This window comes from Portunus trituberculatus, chromosome 6, assembly GCF_017591435.1.
Source record: "Portunus trituberculatus isolate SZX2019 chromosome 6, ASM1759143v1, whole genome shotgun sequence".
In the NCBI taxonomy this organism is placed as follows: domain Eukaryota; kingdom Metazoa; phylum Arthropoda; class Malacostraca; order Decapoda; family Portunidae; genus Portunus; species Portunus trituberculatus.
Genome location: NC_059260.1, coordinates 5489876 through 5508555, shown reverse-complemented (window position 1 = coordinate 5508555; position 18680 = coordinate 5489876). Strand labels below are relative to the sequence as shown.

At 38.6% G+C, this 18680-nt stretch overlaps 3 protein-coding genes across 12 annotated transcripts in view; 2 read left to right on the top strand and 1 right to left on the bottom strand.

The window, feature by feature from the left end:
* The window catches only part of LOC123517638, a 28245-nt gene extending 22747 nt beyond the window's left edge, over positions 1 to 5498 (top strand). For all 9 annotated transcript variants that reach the window (XM_045278006.1, XM_045277943.1, XM_045277958.1 and 6 more), the window contains one exon: positions 5005 to 5498. In XM_045278006.1, the coding sequence (XP_045133941.1) occupies positions 5005 to 5275 (271 nt within the window). In that variant the 3' untranslated portion in view covers positions 5276 to 5498. The remainder of the gene's footprint in view (positions 1 to 5004) is intronic.
* Positions 1 to 18680, top strand: part of LOC123517601 (ionotropic receptor 40a-like) — a 72144-nt gene that overhangs the window by 11491 nt on the left and 41973 nt on the right. The gene's annotated exons all lie outside the window — the stretch shown is intronic.
* Positions 8503 to 18531, bottom strand: LOC123517679. Of its 2 annotated transcripts, XR_006678539.1 has the most exons (6): positions 18216 to 18531; positions 16370 to 16484; positions 14555 to 14669; positions 12706 to 12820; positions 10851 to 10965; positions 8503 to 9117 (listed from the first exon to the last, which is right to left on the bottom strand). XR_006678539.1 is itself a non-coding variant. In XM_045278017.1 (4 exons), the coding sequence occupies exons 1-3, from the start codon at positions 16599 to 16601 to the stop codon at positions 12751 to 12753; spliced, it is 417 nt and encodes a 138-aa protein (XP_045133952.1). In that variant the 5' UTR covers positions 16602 to 16686; the 3' UTR covers positions 10593 to 10965; positions 12706 to 12750. The 2 variants fall into 2 exon arrangements, 1 of the variants encoding a protein (XP_045133952.1); XM_045278017.1 differs by lacking the exons at positions 8503 to 9117; positions 18216 to 18531 and having other exon boundaries at positions 10593 to 10965; positions 16370 to 16686.

The window sequence follows — 18680 nt, the reverse complement described above, 5'->3', positions numbered from 1 at the left end:
TTTTCTGCCAATACTACTGATACTTAAAAAGAATGTATTATTTGGTGTATTCTTTTTATCTCACTGTCATTTTGTTAAGCAGAATTTGGATGTTCATACCAATAAAAAATAAATTGATAATAATGCCAAATTATCTAGCATAATACAGTGTGAGTCCATGGTGCATAGTAAGGGAATATATTCTTTGCTAATGATTCATCACTACTACTGTCCGTACTTGTACGAGAGAGAGAGAGAGAGAGAGAGAGAGAGAGAGAGAGAGAGAGAGAGAGAGAGAGAGAGGGGGGGATAATGAATACTTATAGGGTAGGTGCAAGAGAAGCAGGATTCAGTCCCTCAGAAAGGAAGGTGGTAAAGAATGGTACAGATGCCTGACTGAGAATATGGAGAGCCTGAAGGTGAATAGGGCAGTGGTGACAGGTAAGAAGAAATGAGAAGGGTGATAAAACAGTTCTGGGAAGAAATTGGAGATGCAGGCGAGGTACTTGATGCAAGAGAAGAGTGCAACATTGGAAAGGCAAGATGTGAATGAAAGAATCAGCAGGGAGGAAATGGAGCAATGTGTTTTGAAAATTCAAAAGAAAGGGAAGGCAGCATTGCTAGATGAGACACTACCGTATGAGATGTACTAAAACAGAGAAGTTGTTAAGATAACAGGTTAATTTAAACCAGGTATGAAAGGAGAAGAGTACCAAGTACCTTGTTACATAAGGAAGGATACAAGAGTGAGAATTTGTTGAAATATACGCTGATTTCATTATTAAATAAAGTAAGTAAAGTGTTGAAGAGGGATTGTGTAAATGGATTGAATGAACTGTGTTGGGTGAAGAACGGAAATGGTTTCCATGGATAGGAGAGCTGAAGACATGTTTGTGGTGAATGAATTGATTGAGAGGAAAAAGAAGGATGATAGTAATAATTACAACTTAGGTTTTTTGGATACAGAGAAAGCATATAATTATGACACAGTGAACATAAGAATGTTAGGCAGAATCTCGGAAAAATTTTGACCAAGTGCAAAGATAGTATAGTACGAAGTATGTATATGGACACAGACTAGATACACAGTAGGGGATATAAAAACTTACTGGGTAAAGAGTGGAAAAGTTGTCACGCAAGGTTGTATTTTGTCACCAATCCTCTTTAGTTTATATACAGAGGAATTGGCTACTAGAATGAGAATAGAATGCAGGAGTAAGGATGGGGAATGATAGGATATGTATGCTCTTGTATGCAGATGATGTGGTAGTTATAAGTGAATTGGCAGATGGGCTGCAGAGTCTGTTGGATGTTGTTGATGGGTATGGGAGGCTTTGGAGTCTCCAGATTTAGCAGTGACAAAACAAGATAATAGTTGTGAATAGGTCAGGTAATGAGAGAAACTTAGTATGGAGACTGGGAGAGAAAGAGATGCAACAAACTGATGAATACAAGTAGTACTATCAACTCTCGATTAGTGTGAGGGTTATGTTCCTGGAGACAACATGTTATTCAAACAATTTCCCCATAGAAAACCATGGTAATAATAGTGGGGAGGATTACATTCCTGGCCACTGGGAAAGTCTGCTGATTTTGGGAATTTGGTTACTCAAACCTTAGAAAAATCTATTAATGCATCACTGGGTCACAAACAATAAAACACTCACCTGCACATCTTTATTGTCCAGGAAATTAGAAAATTATTAATTCAGGAGTTTACCAGTGAAAGGTATGAATGATTGAGAATACTGGTTAACTCTTGTTTTAGAGGTTGGACAGAATAGGGATGAGAAGAACACCTGCAGTGAGGCCGCAGGAAGAAGGGAGGCATGCTGTTAGCATGAAAATAGCAATAAAAGATAGAAAGAGATGCAACATTTTGGTGGTGAGAAAGAGGCTGAGGATAGTCAGTCAAAGGAAGGGATTTGATGAGACTAAAAGCTTTTGATTCCACCCTATTTAATAAAGCTGTATGAGTGGAACTCCCCCAAACATGAGAAGAGTACTCCATACAAGGACGGATAAGGCCCTTGTACAGAGTTAGCAGTTGGAGGGACGAGAAAAACTGGTGGAGATGCTGCAGAATGCCTAACTTCATAGCTGTTTTAGCAAGAGATGAGATGTGAAGTTTCCAGTTAAGATTATGGACAGACCAAGGATATTCAGTGAGAAAGAGGGAAACAGTTGAGTGTCACTGAAGAAGAGGGGATAGTTGTCTGAAAGGTCATGTCGAGTTGATAGAAGGAGGAATTGAGTTTTTGAGGCATTGAAAATTACTAAGCTTTTGCCCCAATCAGAAATCTTAGAAAGATCAGAAGTCAGGCTTTCTGTGGTGTCGTCCCTGTGTGATCTTTTGACTTCTGAAGGATTGGTCGTCTCTGAAAGGACATGGAAAAATGTAGGGTGGTATCATCAGCGTAGGAGTGGATAGGTCATTATTGAATAATAGAAAGAAAGTGGGTGATAGGACAGAACCCTGAGGAACACCACTGCTAGTAAATTTAGGAGCAGAACATCTACCATGGCTGCAACAAAATGGTCAGAAAGGAAACTTTTGAGAGAGAAGGATAGAAAACATAGGATGGCAGTTATGAAATCAAAGCTTTGTGCCAGACTCTATCAAAAGCTTTTGATAAGTTTAACACGACCGCAATAGTTTCACCGAAATCTCTAAGAGGATGACCAAGACTCGGTAAGGAACGCCAGATCACCAGTAGAGCAACCTTGACAGAAGCCATACTGGCGATCAGATAGAAGATTGTGAAGTGACAGATGTTTAAAAATCTTCCTATTGAGGATAGACTGTAGACAAGCAAGAGATTAGAGCTATAGGACAGTAGTTCGAGGGATTAGAACTCACCCTTTATAGGAACAGGCCTAATGTAGGCAAACTTCCAGCAAGAAGGAAAGGTAGAAGTTGATAGACATAGTTGAAAGAGTTTGGCCAAGCAAAATCCAAACACGGAAGCACAGGTTTTGAGAACAATAGGAGGGACTCCATCAGGTCCATAAGCATTTTGAGGGTTTAGGCCAGTGAGGGCATGGGAAACATCACTGTGAAGAATTTCGATTGAAAGCATGAAATAGTCAAAGGGAGAGAGAAGCCCAGAATCATCCAAGGTGTTTTTAGCAGAGGTTCAAGAGTTCAGCTTTAGAGACAGATGAGATGGCTGTGGTGCCATAAGGATGAAATATAGGAAGGAAAGATGGAGTAAAGTTATTGGAGATGTTTTTGGTCAGATGCCAAAATTCACGAAGGGAGTTAGTTTGAAAGATTTTTTGACAAATTCTATTTATGAAGGAGTGTTTGGCAAGTTGAACAGACTGGGCAAGATTCGGGGCAGAAATATAAAGTGCGTATATTCAGGAGATGGAAGGCTCAAGTACCTTTTGTGGACAACCTCTCTATTATGTATAGCATGAGAACAGGCTGTGTTAAACCAAGGTTTAGAAGGTTTAGGTTGAGAAAAAGAATGAAGAATGTACGCCTCCATGCAATGCGCTCAGCACACAGAGATGGGTCTTTGACATGGAAACAGTAATACCTCCTCAGGTCCCCCAAAAATAGCAGAGGCGAAGCACCAGAGGCACCTCCATTTTGGGGGATCCTGAGGAATTGGAGAAAGAAGGCAAGATATAGAAATGAGATTGTGATGAGAGGAGCCCAACGGAGAATATAGGGTAACAGCATAATGTGAAGCATTAGAGGTAAGGAAAAGATGAAGAATGTTAGGCATATCTCCAAGACAGTCAGGAATACATCTGATCATAACCCAAGTAGAATTCTGATAAAAAACTTTGGGAGATGGAGATGTGGTGATTGAAGCTGGCAGTAGGGGTGATGATGTTCCTGGGTTTAGGTTCCAAATCGTATTTTTTGTCAAGTAGGCTATTTACCTATATATATATTTTTGTAATATCAATTGGTTCACAAACAAAGTAAATAACAGGTATTTAGGCAATGTGAAGGTTAATGACAAAACATGGGTTTTGGCTCATCTTCTTCATGGTGAAGATAAATCCTGCCTTATTGTTTGTCTTCCCGAGCTGCGGGAAAGCAGCATTTGCTCTTAAGTATTCTTTGATTTGACAAAGGTGGAAAGTGTCTCTGGCGGGCCCCCACCAGAAGCAGCGTGAGCATGCATGACGTCATTGAGCCAAGTTAATTGAATAAATCGCATTTAATCATACCTCCTTAAATATCAGGTCATGTTAAATCAAAATCGTGTCATTTAAACTAGTATTAATTGAGAGTTGATTGTATGTCTGCTGGGGATGTGGATGAGTCCAAAAGTGAAAAATGAAAAGATGAGGTTGGTGAACCAGTGGGTAGGCAGACCAGGAAGTGCAGCAAAGATGAAAGCATGCAAGTATGATGTGCTGAGAGAAGTTTGAAGGAGCATAGCTATTCCAAGCATGATGTATGGTATGGATGTGATTATGTGGAATGAAATTGAACTAGAAAAGTTATTAGTAGGACAGAATAGAATAACTAGAATGGTACTTAATGCACCCTGGGTTATGCAGCAATAAGAGACATTGAGGGGAGACATGGGATTGAGTACCTTCAGAGAGATGTGAGGCATTTAAAGGCAACATTAAGATTCAAGGCTAAGTTAAAGTGAATGAATGATGCAAGAATAGTTTTGGCGTTTCTGTGGAATGTTTGGAATACCAGGTGGGAAAAAGTGTCAGGATGGTAGTGAAGAGTGAGTGGTCTGGAAACTTGCTGGGCATTTCAATGAGTTGAGGAAAGGCATGTGGATTATTATTATTTATTTTTTTATGCTAGAAATGGAGAGGGCTTCGAATGGGATGCAAGGAAGTGTATGAACAAGCTAGACAAACGAGTGAAGTGTATGAGACTGAATGAATGGATGATGGTGTTGCTGGGTACCATGTTGAGACGAATGTAAGGATGATTCAAGCTGTGAAGAAGTTCATGGAGAGAATGTGGCATGTTAGATGTGAGAATTAGTAGTATGAAGATGGTGTCTGGTCTATGTTTTGCCTTTTTTTTTCCAGCTATAGGAGCTGCCACGACCAATGCCTGCCTCGGGAGAAATCCCGAACCACCTGCACCATCAAGATCGCCTTCCAGAGAGTAAGAAGAAACTTGTGCCCCACTTCTCTACTCTCTCCTGCCAACACAGCTGCCATCCAGGAAGAAAGGAGAGACTTCTGCCTCATTCTGCCAATATATGTTGCCATGGTCTGTTATACAGTCATGATGTTACCTTCTTGTCCTGTAAATGCACCTGCATATGGTCAGTGCTTAATCAATTCTAAATCATGAAATTTATTTGTTAATAAGTTTCCTTTTTGTTATTTTTAAGGAATATTAGAAAAGAAAAAAGTTACTTCAAGCAGGCTCAGGTTGACTACAAAACATAAATAGCAACTCCCATAACATTTTTAGATATTCTAAAGACTATGAAACAAAGCAACTCCAATAAAAATGTTTGATATTCTAAAGAATTTAAAAAATATATAAATAGGCACTAATTAACAGTCACAAACCAAAAATGCCAAAGTCAAAATACTCCCCCAAAAAAAAAAAAAAAAACTCAATAAAAAAAGTCTCTCCACTTGTATTTAATCTGCTAATCTGCAATTTTTATTACATTCTCTAAAAAGACTTAAAAAGTTTAGCTATTTAAACATAGCACAAAAAATTCAACTATTTAAATATAGGACAATCTTTAAACTTATTAAAAACCCTCATAATGCAGATCTCTAGGTTTAGAAAAATCTCTTAAGTAACATTTATCAACTCAAAATTTCATACTGTTACTCCTTATTAAATAAACATCAATGAAATCAAATGACTTGACGCACATAAAGGCCACCATAATGTTTTCAAGCCATAGAATTTATGAGTATGATGACATACAATCCTATGCGTAAAACCTTGTACACTACCCACACCTTTTGTGAAGAAATCTTGAACCAAATATGCCAAAAGTAGAGCCAGTGAAAGATGGGAGAGGAAATTAACAGTAAGTGTTCACGAGAGAGAGAGAGAGAGAGAGAGAGATATTGCAGATTGAGTCTCCCCTATCATTCACACATAGTTGATAAAATTTTCTGAATAAACTACTTCTACACCAACAAACATATTAAAGCTTCAAGGCCATTGGACTTAATATAACTACAATATGAAAATTTTGAAGTTCAGATCAAGAGCTTAGAACTCAACTGCATCAGAGTAGAGTCCCACAAGGCATCCATCTCTTGAATACAGGAACACTAAGCCCGCCACTGTCAAACCATGGGTGGGTGAGGCTAAATCAATTCAAGTGCAATTCAATTTTACAAATCAATGCAGCAATATAAGGAAAACTGCAAAAAGCCAGAAGGCCTACTCATGGCAGTTTCTAAATTATATAATTCTATTTCCATCTAACAACTCAAACAAATTTGCCTACGAACTTTTCTTTTAGAGTTCCTGAGTAACTTAGCAGCAACAAGCTGGCTAAATAAATGTATTTCAGTCATCAACCACTATTCAAAATCCTATTCCATATTGTCTTGTTTACCTTCCCTAATCAAGCTTTCACTATCTTTCTTCTATTTCCATTACTCAGTTTTCCTCCTCCATATCTCATGAACTTGCCTACAGTCCCATCAGTTCCACCAGCTTCCCTTCTTTAAAGGCCCTTAGACCTAAGTCAAGGTCCTTCCTACCCATCTCTATCACGTTCACATCCATGACGTAGGACAGGTCTCAAGAAGCAACAAACGACATTGAGTGTTACCTTAACAAGGCAGAATCTGAGGAGCAGGGCAAGGGACCCCTCGCCTGTGATCCTGGACAGCTGCTAGACGTGATCCGTACATCAGTTCCCCTTTGCTCCAAAATCGCTAATAATAAAACATTACTTGAAGTTTGTCTTCAAAGACTAGCATTATAAATAGAGACACTACCGAGACCCTTTTGATCCTCATAATGCAGATCTCTGAGTTTAACAAATTTTCAAAATGCAAGATCTCTTTATAAGTAACATTTATCAATTAAACATTTCATAAACTTATGCATTCTAAATAAACATATACATGAAATCAAATGACTTGATGCACACAAAGGTCACCATAATGTTGTCAAGCCATAAGATTTATGAACATGATGACATACAATCCTATGGGTGAAAGTATGTGCACTACCCACACCTTTTGTGGAAAAGAAATCTTGAACCAAATTTGCTGTGAACATCCTCACTCCTCTCCATGTTGCATTTGACACAAGTGTCTCTGAAAGCTTTTGTGCTGCTGGACACCCAGAAGCCTGCAAGAAAAAAGAATAAAGTAAAAAAAAAAAATGCCATAGAAGGAGACTGAAGGGCAGAGGAGGAGGAACCAGAAAGGAATGATGTCCTTTTCTGTAGGGACTCTTGGTGATCCCATTAGGGGAAAGGAAGTTCTGTGAGATGGAGTGACGTCACTTGCTCGTCAAAGTTAAATTCACAGCTATTAAGGGGCAGAACTGATAGGGAAGGAATGTGGGATGTCTTGAAGTTGTTTGGCATTTTTGTACATTGTAAATAGGTAAATTAGATGGAAAATCAAAATAAAGGAGACCAAAATTAAACAAAGTTATACGATATATTTGTCAAAGTACGAGAAATTATGATGGGGACTAGATCTTAGAAAGATTTGCCATTTACTGTTATTCAAACTTTTTATAATGTAGGAGGAGAGAACAGAAATATAAATACTGAGACTCTGGTGATGAAAGGCTGAAGTACCCTTTGTGGGCCACCTGTCTATCATATACATACTATTTCTTTGTATTCATTCTTAAGCCTGCTATACAGTCATTTGCTTTATGACTGGATTTCCAGGAAGCAATTAGTATATTGGGAAATACCTGTACCAATCTGTACTTGTGACACTACTGAATGCTTTGACTTTTCTGAGGTGTGTAGCACGGACAACAAATCCCCCTAGTGACAGCACCAGGAGGAATTAATTAGGAGCCGTGCAGTGCTCTACACCCACCCTTAAAACACACATCATCATGACATGCCATCTGTAGCAGCAGTGGCTCACACAAACAAATGTTGAGGTTAGGTTAAGAGAGCTTAGCACTCAACTGCATCAGAGTAGAGTCCCACAAGGCATCCATCTCTTGAATACAGGAACACTAAGCCCGCCACTGTCAAATCATGGGTGGGTGAGGCTAAATCAATTCAAATGCAATTCAATTTTACAAATCAATGCAGCAATATAAGTCCTACTCATGGCAGTCTCTAAATTAAATAATTCTATTTCCATCTAACAACTCATACACAAATTTGCCTACGAACTCTTCTTTTAGAGTTTCTGAGTAACTTAGCAGCAACAAGCTGGCTAAATAAATGTATTTCAGTCATCAACCACTATTCAAAATACTATTCCATCCTGTCTTGTTTACCTTCCCTAATCAAGCTTTCACTATCTTTCTTCCATTTTCATTACTCAGTTTTCCTTCTCCATATCTCATGAACTTGCCTAAGGTCCCATCAGTTCCACCAGCTTCCCTTCTTTAAAGGCCCTTAGAGCTAAGTCAAGGTCCTTCCTACCCATCTCTATCACGTTCACATCCATGACGTAGGACAGGTCTCAAGAAGCAACAAACGAAATTGAGTGTTACCTTAACAAGGCAGAATCTGAGGAGCAGGGCAAGGGACAGCTGCTAGACATGATCCGTACATCAGTTCCCCTTTGCTCCAAAATCGTTAATAATAAAACATTACTTGAAGTTTGTCTTCAAAGACTAGCATTATAAATAGAGACACTACTGAGACCCTTTTGATCCTCATAATGCAGATCTCTGAGTTTAACAAATTTTCAAAATGCAAGATCTCTTTATAAGTAACATTTATCAATTAAACATTTCATAAACTTATGCATTCTAAATAAACATATACATGAAATCAAATGACTTGATGCACACAAAGGTCACCATAATGTTGTCAAGCCATAAGATTTATGAACATGATGACATACAATCCTATGGGTGAAAGTATGTGCACTACCCACACCTTTTGTGGAAAAGAAATCTTGAACCAAATTTGCTGTGAACATCCTCACTCCTCTCCATGTTGCATTTGACACAAGTGTCTCTGAAAGCTTTTGTGCTGCTGGACACCCAGAAGCCTGCAAGAAAAAAGAATAAAGTAAAAAAAATGCCATAGAAGGAGACTGAAGGGCAGAGGAGGAGGAACCAGAAAGGAATGATGTCCTTTTCTGTAGGGACTCTTGGTGATCCCATTAGGGGAAAGGAAGTTCTGTGAGATGGAGTGACGTCACTTGCTCGTCAAAGTTAAATTCACATCTATTAAGGGCAGAACTGATAGGGAAGGAATGTGGGATGTCTTGAAGTTGTTTGGCATTTTTGTACATTGTAAATAGGTAAATTAGATGGAAGATCAAAATAAAGGAGACCAAAATTAAACAAAGTTATATGATATATTTGTCAAAGTACGAGAAATTATGATGGGGACTAGATCTTAGAAAGATTTGCCATTTACTGTTATTCAAAGTTTTTATAATGGAGGAAAGAACAGAAATATAAATACTGAGAGATTCTGGTGATGAAAGGCTGAAGTACCCTTTGTGGGCCACCTGTCTATCATATACATACTATTTCTTTGTATTCATTCTTAAGCCTGCTATACAGTCATTTGCTTTATGACTGGATTTCCAGGAAGCAATTAGTATATTGGGGAATACCTGTACCAATCTGTACTTGTGACACTACTGAATGCTTTGACCTTTCTGAGGTGTGTAGCACGGACAACAAATCCCCCTAGTGACAGCACCAGGAGGAATTAATTAGGAGCCGTGCAGTGCTCTACACCCACCCTTAAAACACACATCATCATGACATGACATCTGTAGCAGCAGTGGCTCACACAAACAAATGTTGAGGTTAGGTTAAGAGAGCTTAGCACTCAACTGCATCAGAGTAGAGTCCCACAAGGCATCCATCTCTTGAATACAGGAACACTAAGCCCGCCACTGTCAAATCATGGGTGGGTGAGGCTAAATCAATTCAAATGCAATTCAATTTTACAAATCAATGCAGCAATATAAGTCCTACTCATGGCAGTCTCTAAATTAAATAATTCTATTTCCATCTAACAACTCATACACAAATTTGCCTACGAACTCTTCTTTTAGAGTTCCTGAGTAACTTAGCAGCAACAACCTGCCTAAATAAATGTATTTCAGTCATCAACCACTATTCAAAATACTATTCCATCCTGTCTTGTTTACCTTCCCTAATCAAGCTTTCACTATCTTTCTTCCATTTTCATTACTCAGTTTTCCTTCTCCATATCTCATGAACTTGCCTAAGGTCCCATCAGTTCCACCAGCTTCCCCTTCTTTAAAGGCCCTTAGAGCTAAGTCAAGGTCCTTCCTACCCATCTCTATCATGTTCACATCCATGACGTAGGACAGGTCTCAAGAAGCAACAAACGACATTGAGTGTTACCTTAACAAGGCAGAATCTGAGGAGCAGGGCAAGGGACAGCTGCTAGACATGATCCGTACATCAGTTCCCCTTTGCTCCAAAATCGCTAATAATAAAACATTACTTGAAGTTTGTCTTCAAAGACTAGCATTATAAATAGAGACACTACTGAGACCCTTTTGATCCTCATAATGCAGATCTCTGAGTTTAACAAATTTTCAAAATGCAAGATCTCTTTATAAGTAACATTTATCAATTAAACATTTCATAAACTTATGCATTCTAAATAAACATATACATGAAATCAAATGACTTGATGCACACAAAGGTCACCATAATGTTGTCAAGCCATAAGATTTATGAACATGATGACATACAATCCTATGGGTGAAAGTATGTGCACTACCCACACCTTTTGTGGAAAAGAAATCTTGAACCAAATTTGCTGTGAACATCCTCACTCCTCTCCATGTTGCATTTGACACAAGTGTCTCTGAAAGCTTTTGTGCTGCTGGACACCCAGAAGCCTGCAAGAAAAAAGAATAAAGTAAAAAAAATGCCATAGAAGGAGACTGAAGGGCAGAGGAGGAGGAACCAGAAAGGAATGATGTCCTTTTCTGTAGGGACTCTTGGTGATCCCATTAGGGGAAAGGAAGTTCTGTGAGATGGAGTGACGTCACTTGCTCGTCAAAGTTAAATTCACATCTATTAAGGGGCAGAACTGATAGGGAAGGAATGTGGGATGTCTTGAAGTTGTTTGGCATTTTTGTACATTGTAAATAGGTAAATTAGATGGAAGATCAAAATAAAGGAGACCAAATTAAACAAAGTTATATGATATATTTGTCAAAGTACGAGAAATTATGATGGGGACTAGATCTTAGAAAGATTTGCCATTTACTGTTATTCAAAGTTTTTATAATGTAGGAGGAGAGAACAGAAATATAAATACTGAGAGACTGGTGATGAAAGGCTGAAGTACCCTTTGTGGGCCACCTGTCTATCATATACATACTATTTCTTTGTATTCATTCTTAAGCCTGCTATACAGTCATTTGCTTTATGACTGGATTTCCAGGAAGCAATTAGTATATTGGGGAATACCTGTACTAATCTGTACTTTTGACACTACTGAATGCTTTGACTTTTCTGAGGTGTGTAGCACGGACAACAAATCCCCCTAGTGACAGCACCAGTAGGAATTAATTAGGAGCTGTGCAGTGCTCTACACCCACCCTTAAAACACACATCATCATGACATGACATCTGTAGCAGCAGTGGCTCACACAAACAAATGTTGAGGTTAGGTTAAGAGAGCTTAGCACTCAACTGCATCAGAGTAGAGTCCCACAAGGCATCCATCTCTTGAACACAGGAACACTAAGCCCGCCACTGTCAAATCATGGGTGGGTGAGGCTAAATCAATTCAAATGCAATTCAATTTTACAAATCAATGCAGCAATATAAGTCCTACTCATGGCAGTCTCTAAATTAAATAATTCTATTTCCATCTAACAACTCATACACAAATTTGCCTACGAACTCTTCTTTTAGAGTTTCTGAGTAACTTAGCAGCAACAAGCTGTATTTCAGTCTAAATAAATGTATTTCAGTCATCAACCACTATTCAAAATCTATTCCATCCTGTCTTGTTTACCTTCCCTAATCAAGCTTTCACTATCTTTCTTCCATTTTCATTACTCAGTTTTCCTTCTCCATATCTCATGAACTTGCCTAAGGTCCCATCAGTTCCACCAGCTTCCCTTCTTTAAAGGCCCTTAGAGCTAAGTCAAGGTCCTTCCTACCCATCTCTATCACGTTCACATCCATGACGTAGGACAGGTCTCAAGAAGCAACAAACGAAATTGAGTGTTACCTTAACAAGGCAGAATCTGAGGAGCAGGGCAAGGGACAGCTGCTAGACATGATCCGTACATCAGTTCCCCTTTGCTCCAAAATCGCTAATAATAAAACATTACTTGAAGTTTGTCTTCAAAGACTAGCATTATAAATAGAGACACTACCGAGACCCTTTTGATCCTCATAATGCAGATCTCTGAGTTTAACAAATTTTCAAAATGCAAGATCTCTTTATAAGTAACATTTATCAATTAAACATTTCATAAACTTATGCATTCTAAATAAACATATACATGAAATCAAATGACTTGATGCACACAAAGGTCACCATAATGTTGTCAAGCCATAAGATTTATGAACATGATGACATACAATCCTATGGGTGAAAGTATGTGCACTACCCACACCTTTTGTGGAAAAGAAATCTTGAACCAAATTTGCTGTGAACATCCTCACTCCTCTCCATGTTGCATTTGACACAAATGTGTCTGAAAGCTTTTGTGCTGCTGGACACCCAGAAGCCTGCAAGAAAAAAGAATAAAGTAAAAAAAAAATGCCATAGAAGGAGACTGAAGGGCAGAGGAGGAGGAACCAGAAAGGAATGATGTCCTTTTCTGTAGGGACTCTTGGTGATCCCATTAGGGGAAAGGAAGTTCTGTGAGATGGAGTGACGTCACTTGCTCGTCAAAGTTAAATTCACATCTATTAAGGGGCAGAACTGATAGGGAAGGAATGTGGGATGTCTTGAAGTTGTTTGGCATTTTTGTACATTGTAAATAGGTAAATTAGATGGAAGATCAAAATAAAGGAGACCAAAATTAAACAAAGTTATATGATATATTTGTCAAAGTACGAGAAATTATGATGGGGACTAGATCTTAGAAAGATTTGCCATTTACTGTTATTCAAAGTTTTTATAATGGAGGAAAGAACAGAAATATAAATACTGAGAGATTCTGGTGATGAAAGGCTGAAGTACCCTTTGTGGGCCACCTGTCTATCATATACATACTATTTCTTTGTATTCATTCTTAAGCCTGCTATACAGTCATTTGCTTTATGACTGGATTTCCAGGAAGCAATTAGTATATTGGGGAATACCTGTACCAATCTGTACTTGTGACACTACTGAATGCTTTGACCTTTCTGAGGTGTGTAGCACGGACAACAAATCCCCCTAGTGACAGCACCAGGAGGAATTAATTAGGAGCCGTGCAGTGCTCTACACCCACCCTTAAAACACACATCATCATGACATGACATCTGTAGCAGCAGTGGCTCACACAAACAAATGTTGAGGTTAGGTTAAGAGAGCTTAGCACTCAACTGCATCAGAGTAGAGTCCCACAAGGCATCCATCTCTTGAATACAGGAACACTAAGCCCGCCACTGTCAAATCATGGGTGGGTGAGGCTAAATCAATTCAAATGCAATTCAATTTTACAAATCAATGCAGCAATATAAGTCCTACTCATGGCAGTCTCTAAATTAAATAATTCTATTTCCATCTAACAACTCATACACAAATTTGCCTACGAACTCTTCTTTTAGAGTTTCTGAGTAACTTAGCAGCAACAACCTGGCTAAATAAATGTATTTCAGTCATCAACCACTATTCAAAATACTATTCCATCCTGTCTTGTTTACCTTCCCTAATCAAGCTTTCACTATCTTTCTTCCATTTTCATTACTCAGTTTTCCTTCTCCATATCTCATGAACTTGCCTAAGGTCCCATCAGTTCCACCAGCTTCCCTTCTTTAAAGGCCCTTAGAGCTAAGTCAAGGTCCTTCCTACCCATCTCTATCACGTTCACATCCATGACGTAGGACAGGTCTCAAGAAGCAACAAACGAAATTGAGTGTTACCTTAACAAGGCAGAATCTGAGGAGCAGGGCAAGGGACAGCTGCTAGACATGATCCGTACATCAGTTCCCTTTGCTCCAAAATCGCTAATAATAAAACATTACTTGAAGTTTGTCTTCAAAGACTAGCATTATAAATAGAGACACTACCGAGACCCTTTTGATCCTCATAATGCAGATCTCTGAGTTTAACAAATTTTCAAAATGCAAGATCTCTTTATAAGTAACATTTATCAATTAAACATTTCATAAACTTATGCATTCTAAATAAACATATACATGAAATCAAATGACTTGATGCACACAAAGGTCACCACAATGTTGTCAAGCCATAAGATTTATGAACATGATGACATACAATCCTATGGGTGAAAGTATGTGCACTACCCACACCTTTTGTGGAAAAGAAATCTTGAACCAAATTTGCTGTGAACATCCTCACTCCTCTCCATGTTGCATTTGACACAAGTGTCTCTGAAAGCTTTTGTGCTGCTGGACACCCAGAAGCCTGCAAGAAAAAGAATAAAGTAAAAAAATGCCATAGAAGGAGACTGAAGGGCAGAGGAGGAGGAACCAGAAAGGAATGATGTCCTTTTCTGTAGGGACTCTTGGTGATCCCATTAGGGGAAAGGAAGTTCTGTGAGATGGAGTGACGTCACTTGCTCGTCAAAGTTAAATTCACATCTATTAAGGGGCAGAACTGATAGGGAAGGAATGTGGGATGTCTTGAAGTTGTTTGGCATTTTTGTACATTGTAAATAGGTAAATTAGATGGAAGATCAAAATAAAGGAGACCAAAATTAAACAAAGTTATATGATATATTTGTCAAAGTACGAGAAATTATGATGGGGACTAGATCTTAGAAAGATTTGCCATTTACTGTTATTCAAAGTTTTTATAATGTAGGAGGAGAGAACAGAAATATAAATACTGAGACTGGTGATGAAAGGCTGAAGTACCCTTTGTGGGCCACCTGTCTATCATATACATACTATTTCTTTGTATTCATTCTTAAGCCTGCTATACAGTCATTTGCTTTATGACTGGATTTCCAGGAAGCAATTAGTATATTGGGGAATACCTGTACCAATCTGTACTTGTGACACTACTGAATGCTTTGACCTTTCTGAGGTGTGTAGCACGGACAACAAATCCCCCTAGTGACAGCACCAGGAGGAATTAATTAGGAGCCGTGCAGTGCTCTACACCCACCCTTAAAACACACATCATCATGACATGACATCTGTAGCAGCAGTGGCTCACACAAACAAATGTTGAGGTTAGGTTAAGAGAGCTTAGCACTCAACTGCATCAGAGTAGAGTCCCACAAGGCATCCATCTCTTGAATACAGGAACACTAAGCCCGCCACTGTCAAATCATGGGTGGGTGAGGCTAAATCAATTCAAATGCAATTCAATTTTACAAATCAATGCAGCAATATAAGTCCTACTCATGGCAGTCTCTAAATTAAATCATTCTATTTCCATCTAACAACTCATACACAAATTTGCCTACGAACTCTTCTTTTAGAGTTTCTGAGTAACTTAGCAGCAACAAGCTGGCTAAATAAATGTATTTCAGTCATCAACCACTATTCAAAATACTATTCCATCCTGTCTTGTTTACCTTCCCTAATCAAGCTTTCACTATCTTTCTTCCATTTTCATTACTCAGTTTTCCTTCTCCATATCTCATGAACTTGCCTAAGGTCCCATCAGTTCCACCAGCTTCCCCTTCTTTAAAGGCCCTTAGAGCTAAGTCAAGGTCCTTCCTACCCATCTCTATCACGTTCACATCCATGACGTAGGACAGGTCTCAAGAAGCAACAAACGAAATTGAGTGTTACCTTAACAAGGCAGAATCTGAGGAGCAGGGCAAGGGACAGCTGCTAGACATGATCCGTACATCAGTTCCCCTTTGCTCCAAAATCGCTAATAATAAAACATTACTTGAAGTTTGTCTTCAAAGACTAGCATTATAAATAGAGACACTACCGAGACCCTTTTGATCCTCATAATGCAGATCTCTGAGTTTAACAAATTTTCAAAATGCAAGATCTCTTTATAAGTAACATTTATCAATTAAACATTTCATAAACTTATGCATTCTAAATAAACATATGGTCACCATAATGTTGTCAAGCCATAAGATTTATGAACATGATGACATACAAACCTATGGGTGAAAGTATGTGCACTACCCACACCTTTTGTGGAAAAGAAATCTTGAACCAAATTTGCTGTGAACATCCTCACTCCTCTCCATGTTGCATATGACACAAATGTGTCTGAAAGCTTTTGTGCTGCTGGACACCCAGAAGCCTGCAAGAAAAAAGAATAAAGTAAAAAAAAAATGCCATAGAAGGAGACTGAAGGGCAGAGGAGGAGGAACCAGAAAGGAATGATGTCCTTTTCTGTAGGGACTCTTGGTGATCCCATTAGGGGAAAGGAAGTTCTGTGAGATGGAGTGACGTCACTTGCTCGTCAAAGTTAAATTCACATCTATTAAGGGCAGAACTGATAGGGAAGGAATGTGGGATGTCTTGAAGTTGTTTGGCATTTTGTACATTGTAAATAGGTAAATTAGATGGAAGATCAAAATAAAGGAGACCAAAATTAAACAAAGTTATATGATATATTTGTCAAAGTACGAGAAATTATGATGGGGACTAGATCTTAGAAAGATTTGCCATTTACTGTTATTCAAAGTTTTTATAATGGAGGAGAGAACAGAAATATAAATACTGAGATTCTGGTGAAGAAAGGCTGAGGTACCCTTTGTGGGCCACCTGTCTATCATATACATACTATTTCTTTGTATTCATTCTTAAGCCTGCTATACAGTCATTTGCTTTATGACTGGATTTCCAGGAAGCAATTAGTATATTGGGGAATACCTGTACCAATCTGTACTTGTGACACTACTGAATGCTTTGACCTTTCTGAGGTGTGTAGCACGGACAACAAATCCCCCGAGTGACAGCACCAGGAGGAATTAATTAGGAGCCGTGCAGTGCTCTACACCCACCCTTAAAACACACATCATCATGACATGACATCTGTAGCAGCAGTGGCTCACACAAACAAATGTTGAGGTTAGGTTAAGAGAGCTTAGCACTCAACTGCATCAGAGTAGAGTCCCACAAGGCATCCATCTCTTGAATACAGGAACACTAAGCCCGCCACTGTCAAATCATGGGTGGGTGAGGCTAAATCAATTCAAATGCAATTCAATTTTACAAATCAATGCAGCAATATAAGTCCTACTCATGGCAGTCTCTAAATTAAATAATTCTATTTCCATCTAACAACTCATACACAAATTTGCCTACGAACTCTTCTTTTAGAGTTTCTGAGTAACTTAGCAGCAACAAGCTGGCTAAATAAATGTATTTCAGTCATCAACCACTATTCAAAATACTATTCCATCCTGTCTTGTTTACCTTCCCTAATCAAGCTTTCACTATCTTTCTTCCATTTTCATTACTCAGTTTTCCTTCTCCATATCTCATGAACTTGCCTAAGGTCCCATCAGTTCCACCAGCTTCCCTTCTTTAAAGGCCCTTAGAGCTAAGTCAAGGTCCTTCCTACCCATCTCTATCACGTTCACATCCATGACGTAGGACAGGTCTCAAGAAGCAACAAACGACATTGAGTGTTACCTTAACAAGGCAGAATCTGAGGAGCAGGGCAAGGGACAGCTGCTAGACATGATCCGTACATCAGTTCCCCTTTGCTCCAAAATCGCTAATAATAAAACATTACTTGAAGTTTGTCTTCAAAGACTAGCATTATAAATAGAGACACTACCGAGACCCTTTTGATCCTCATAATGCAGATCTCTGAGTTTAACAAATTTTCAAAATGCAAGATCTCTTTATAAGTAACATTTATCAATTAAACATTTCATAAACTTATGCATTCTAAATAAACATATACATGAAATCAAATGACCTGATGCACACAAAGGTCACCACAATGTTGTCAAGCCATAAGATTTATGAACATGATGACATACAATCCTATGGGTGAAAGTATGTGCACTACCCACACCTTTTGTGGAAAAGAAATCTTGAACCAAATTTGCTGTGAACATCCTCACTCCTCTCCATGTTGCATTTGACACAAGTGTCTCTGAAAGCTTTTGTGCTGCTGGACACCCAGAAGCCTGCAAGAAAAAAGAATAAAGTAAAAAAAAATGCCATAGAAGGAGACTGAAGGGCAGAGGAGGAGGAACCAGAAAGGAATGATGTCCTTTTCTGTAGGGACTCTTGGTGATCCCATTAGGGGAAAGGAAGTTCTGTGAGATGGAGTGACGTCACTTGCTCGTCAAAGTTAAATTCACATCTATTAAGGGCAGAACTGATAGGGAAGGAATGTGGGATGTCTTGAAGTTGTTTGGCATTTTGTACATTGTAAATAGGTAAATTAGATGGAAGATCAAAATAAAGGAGACCAAAATTAAACAAAGTTATATGATATATTTGTCAAAGTACGAGAAATTATGATGGGGACTAG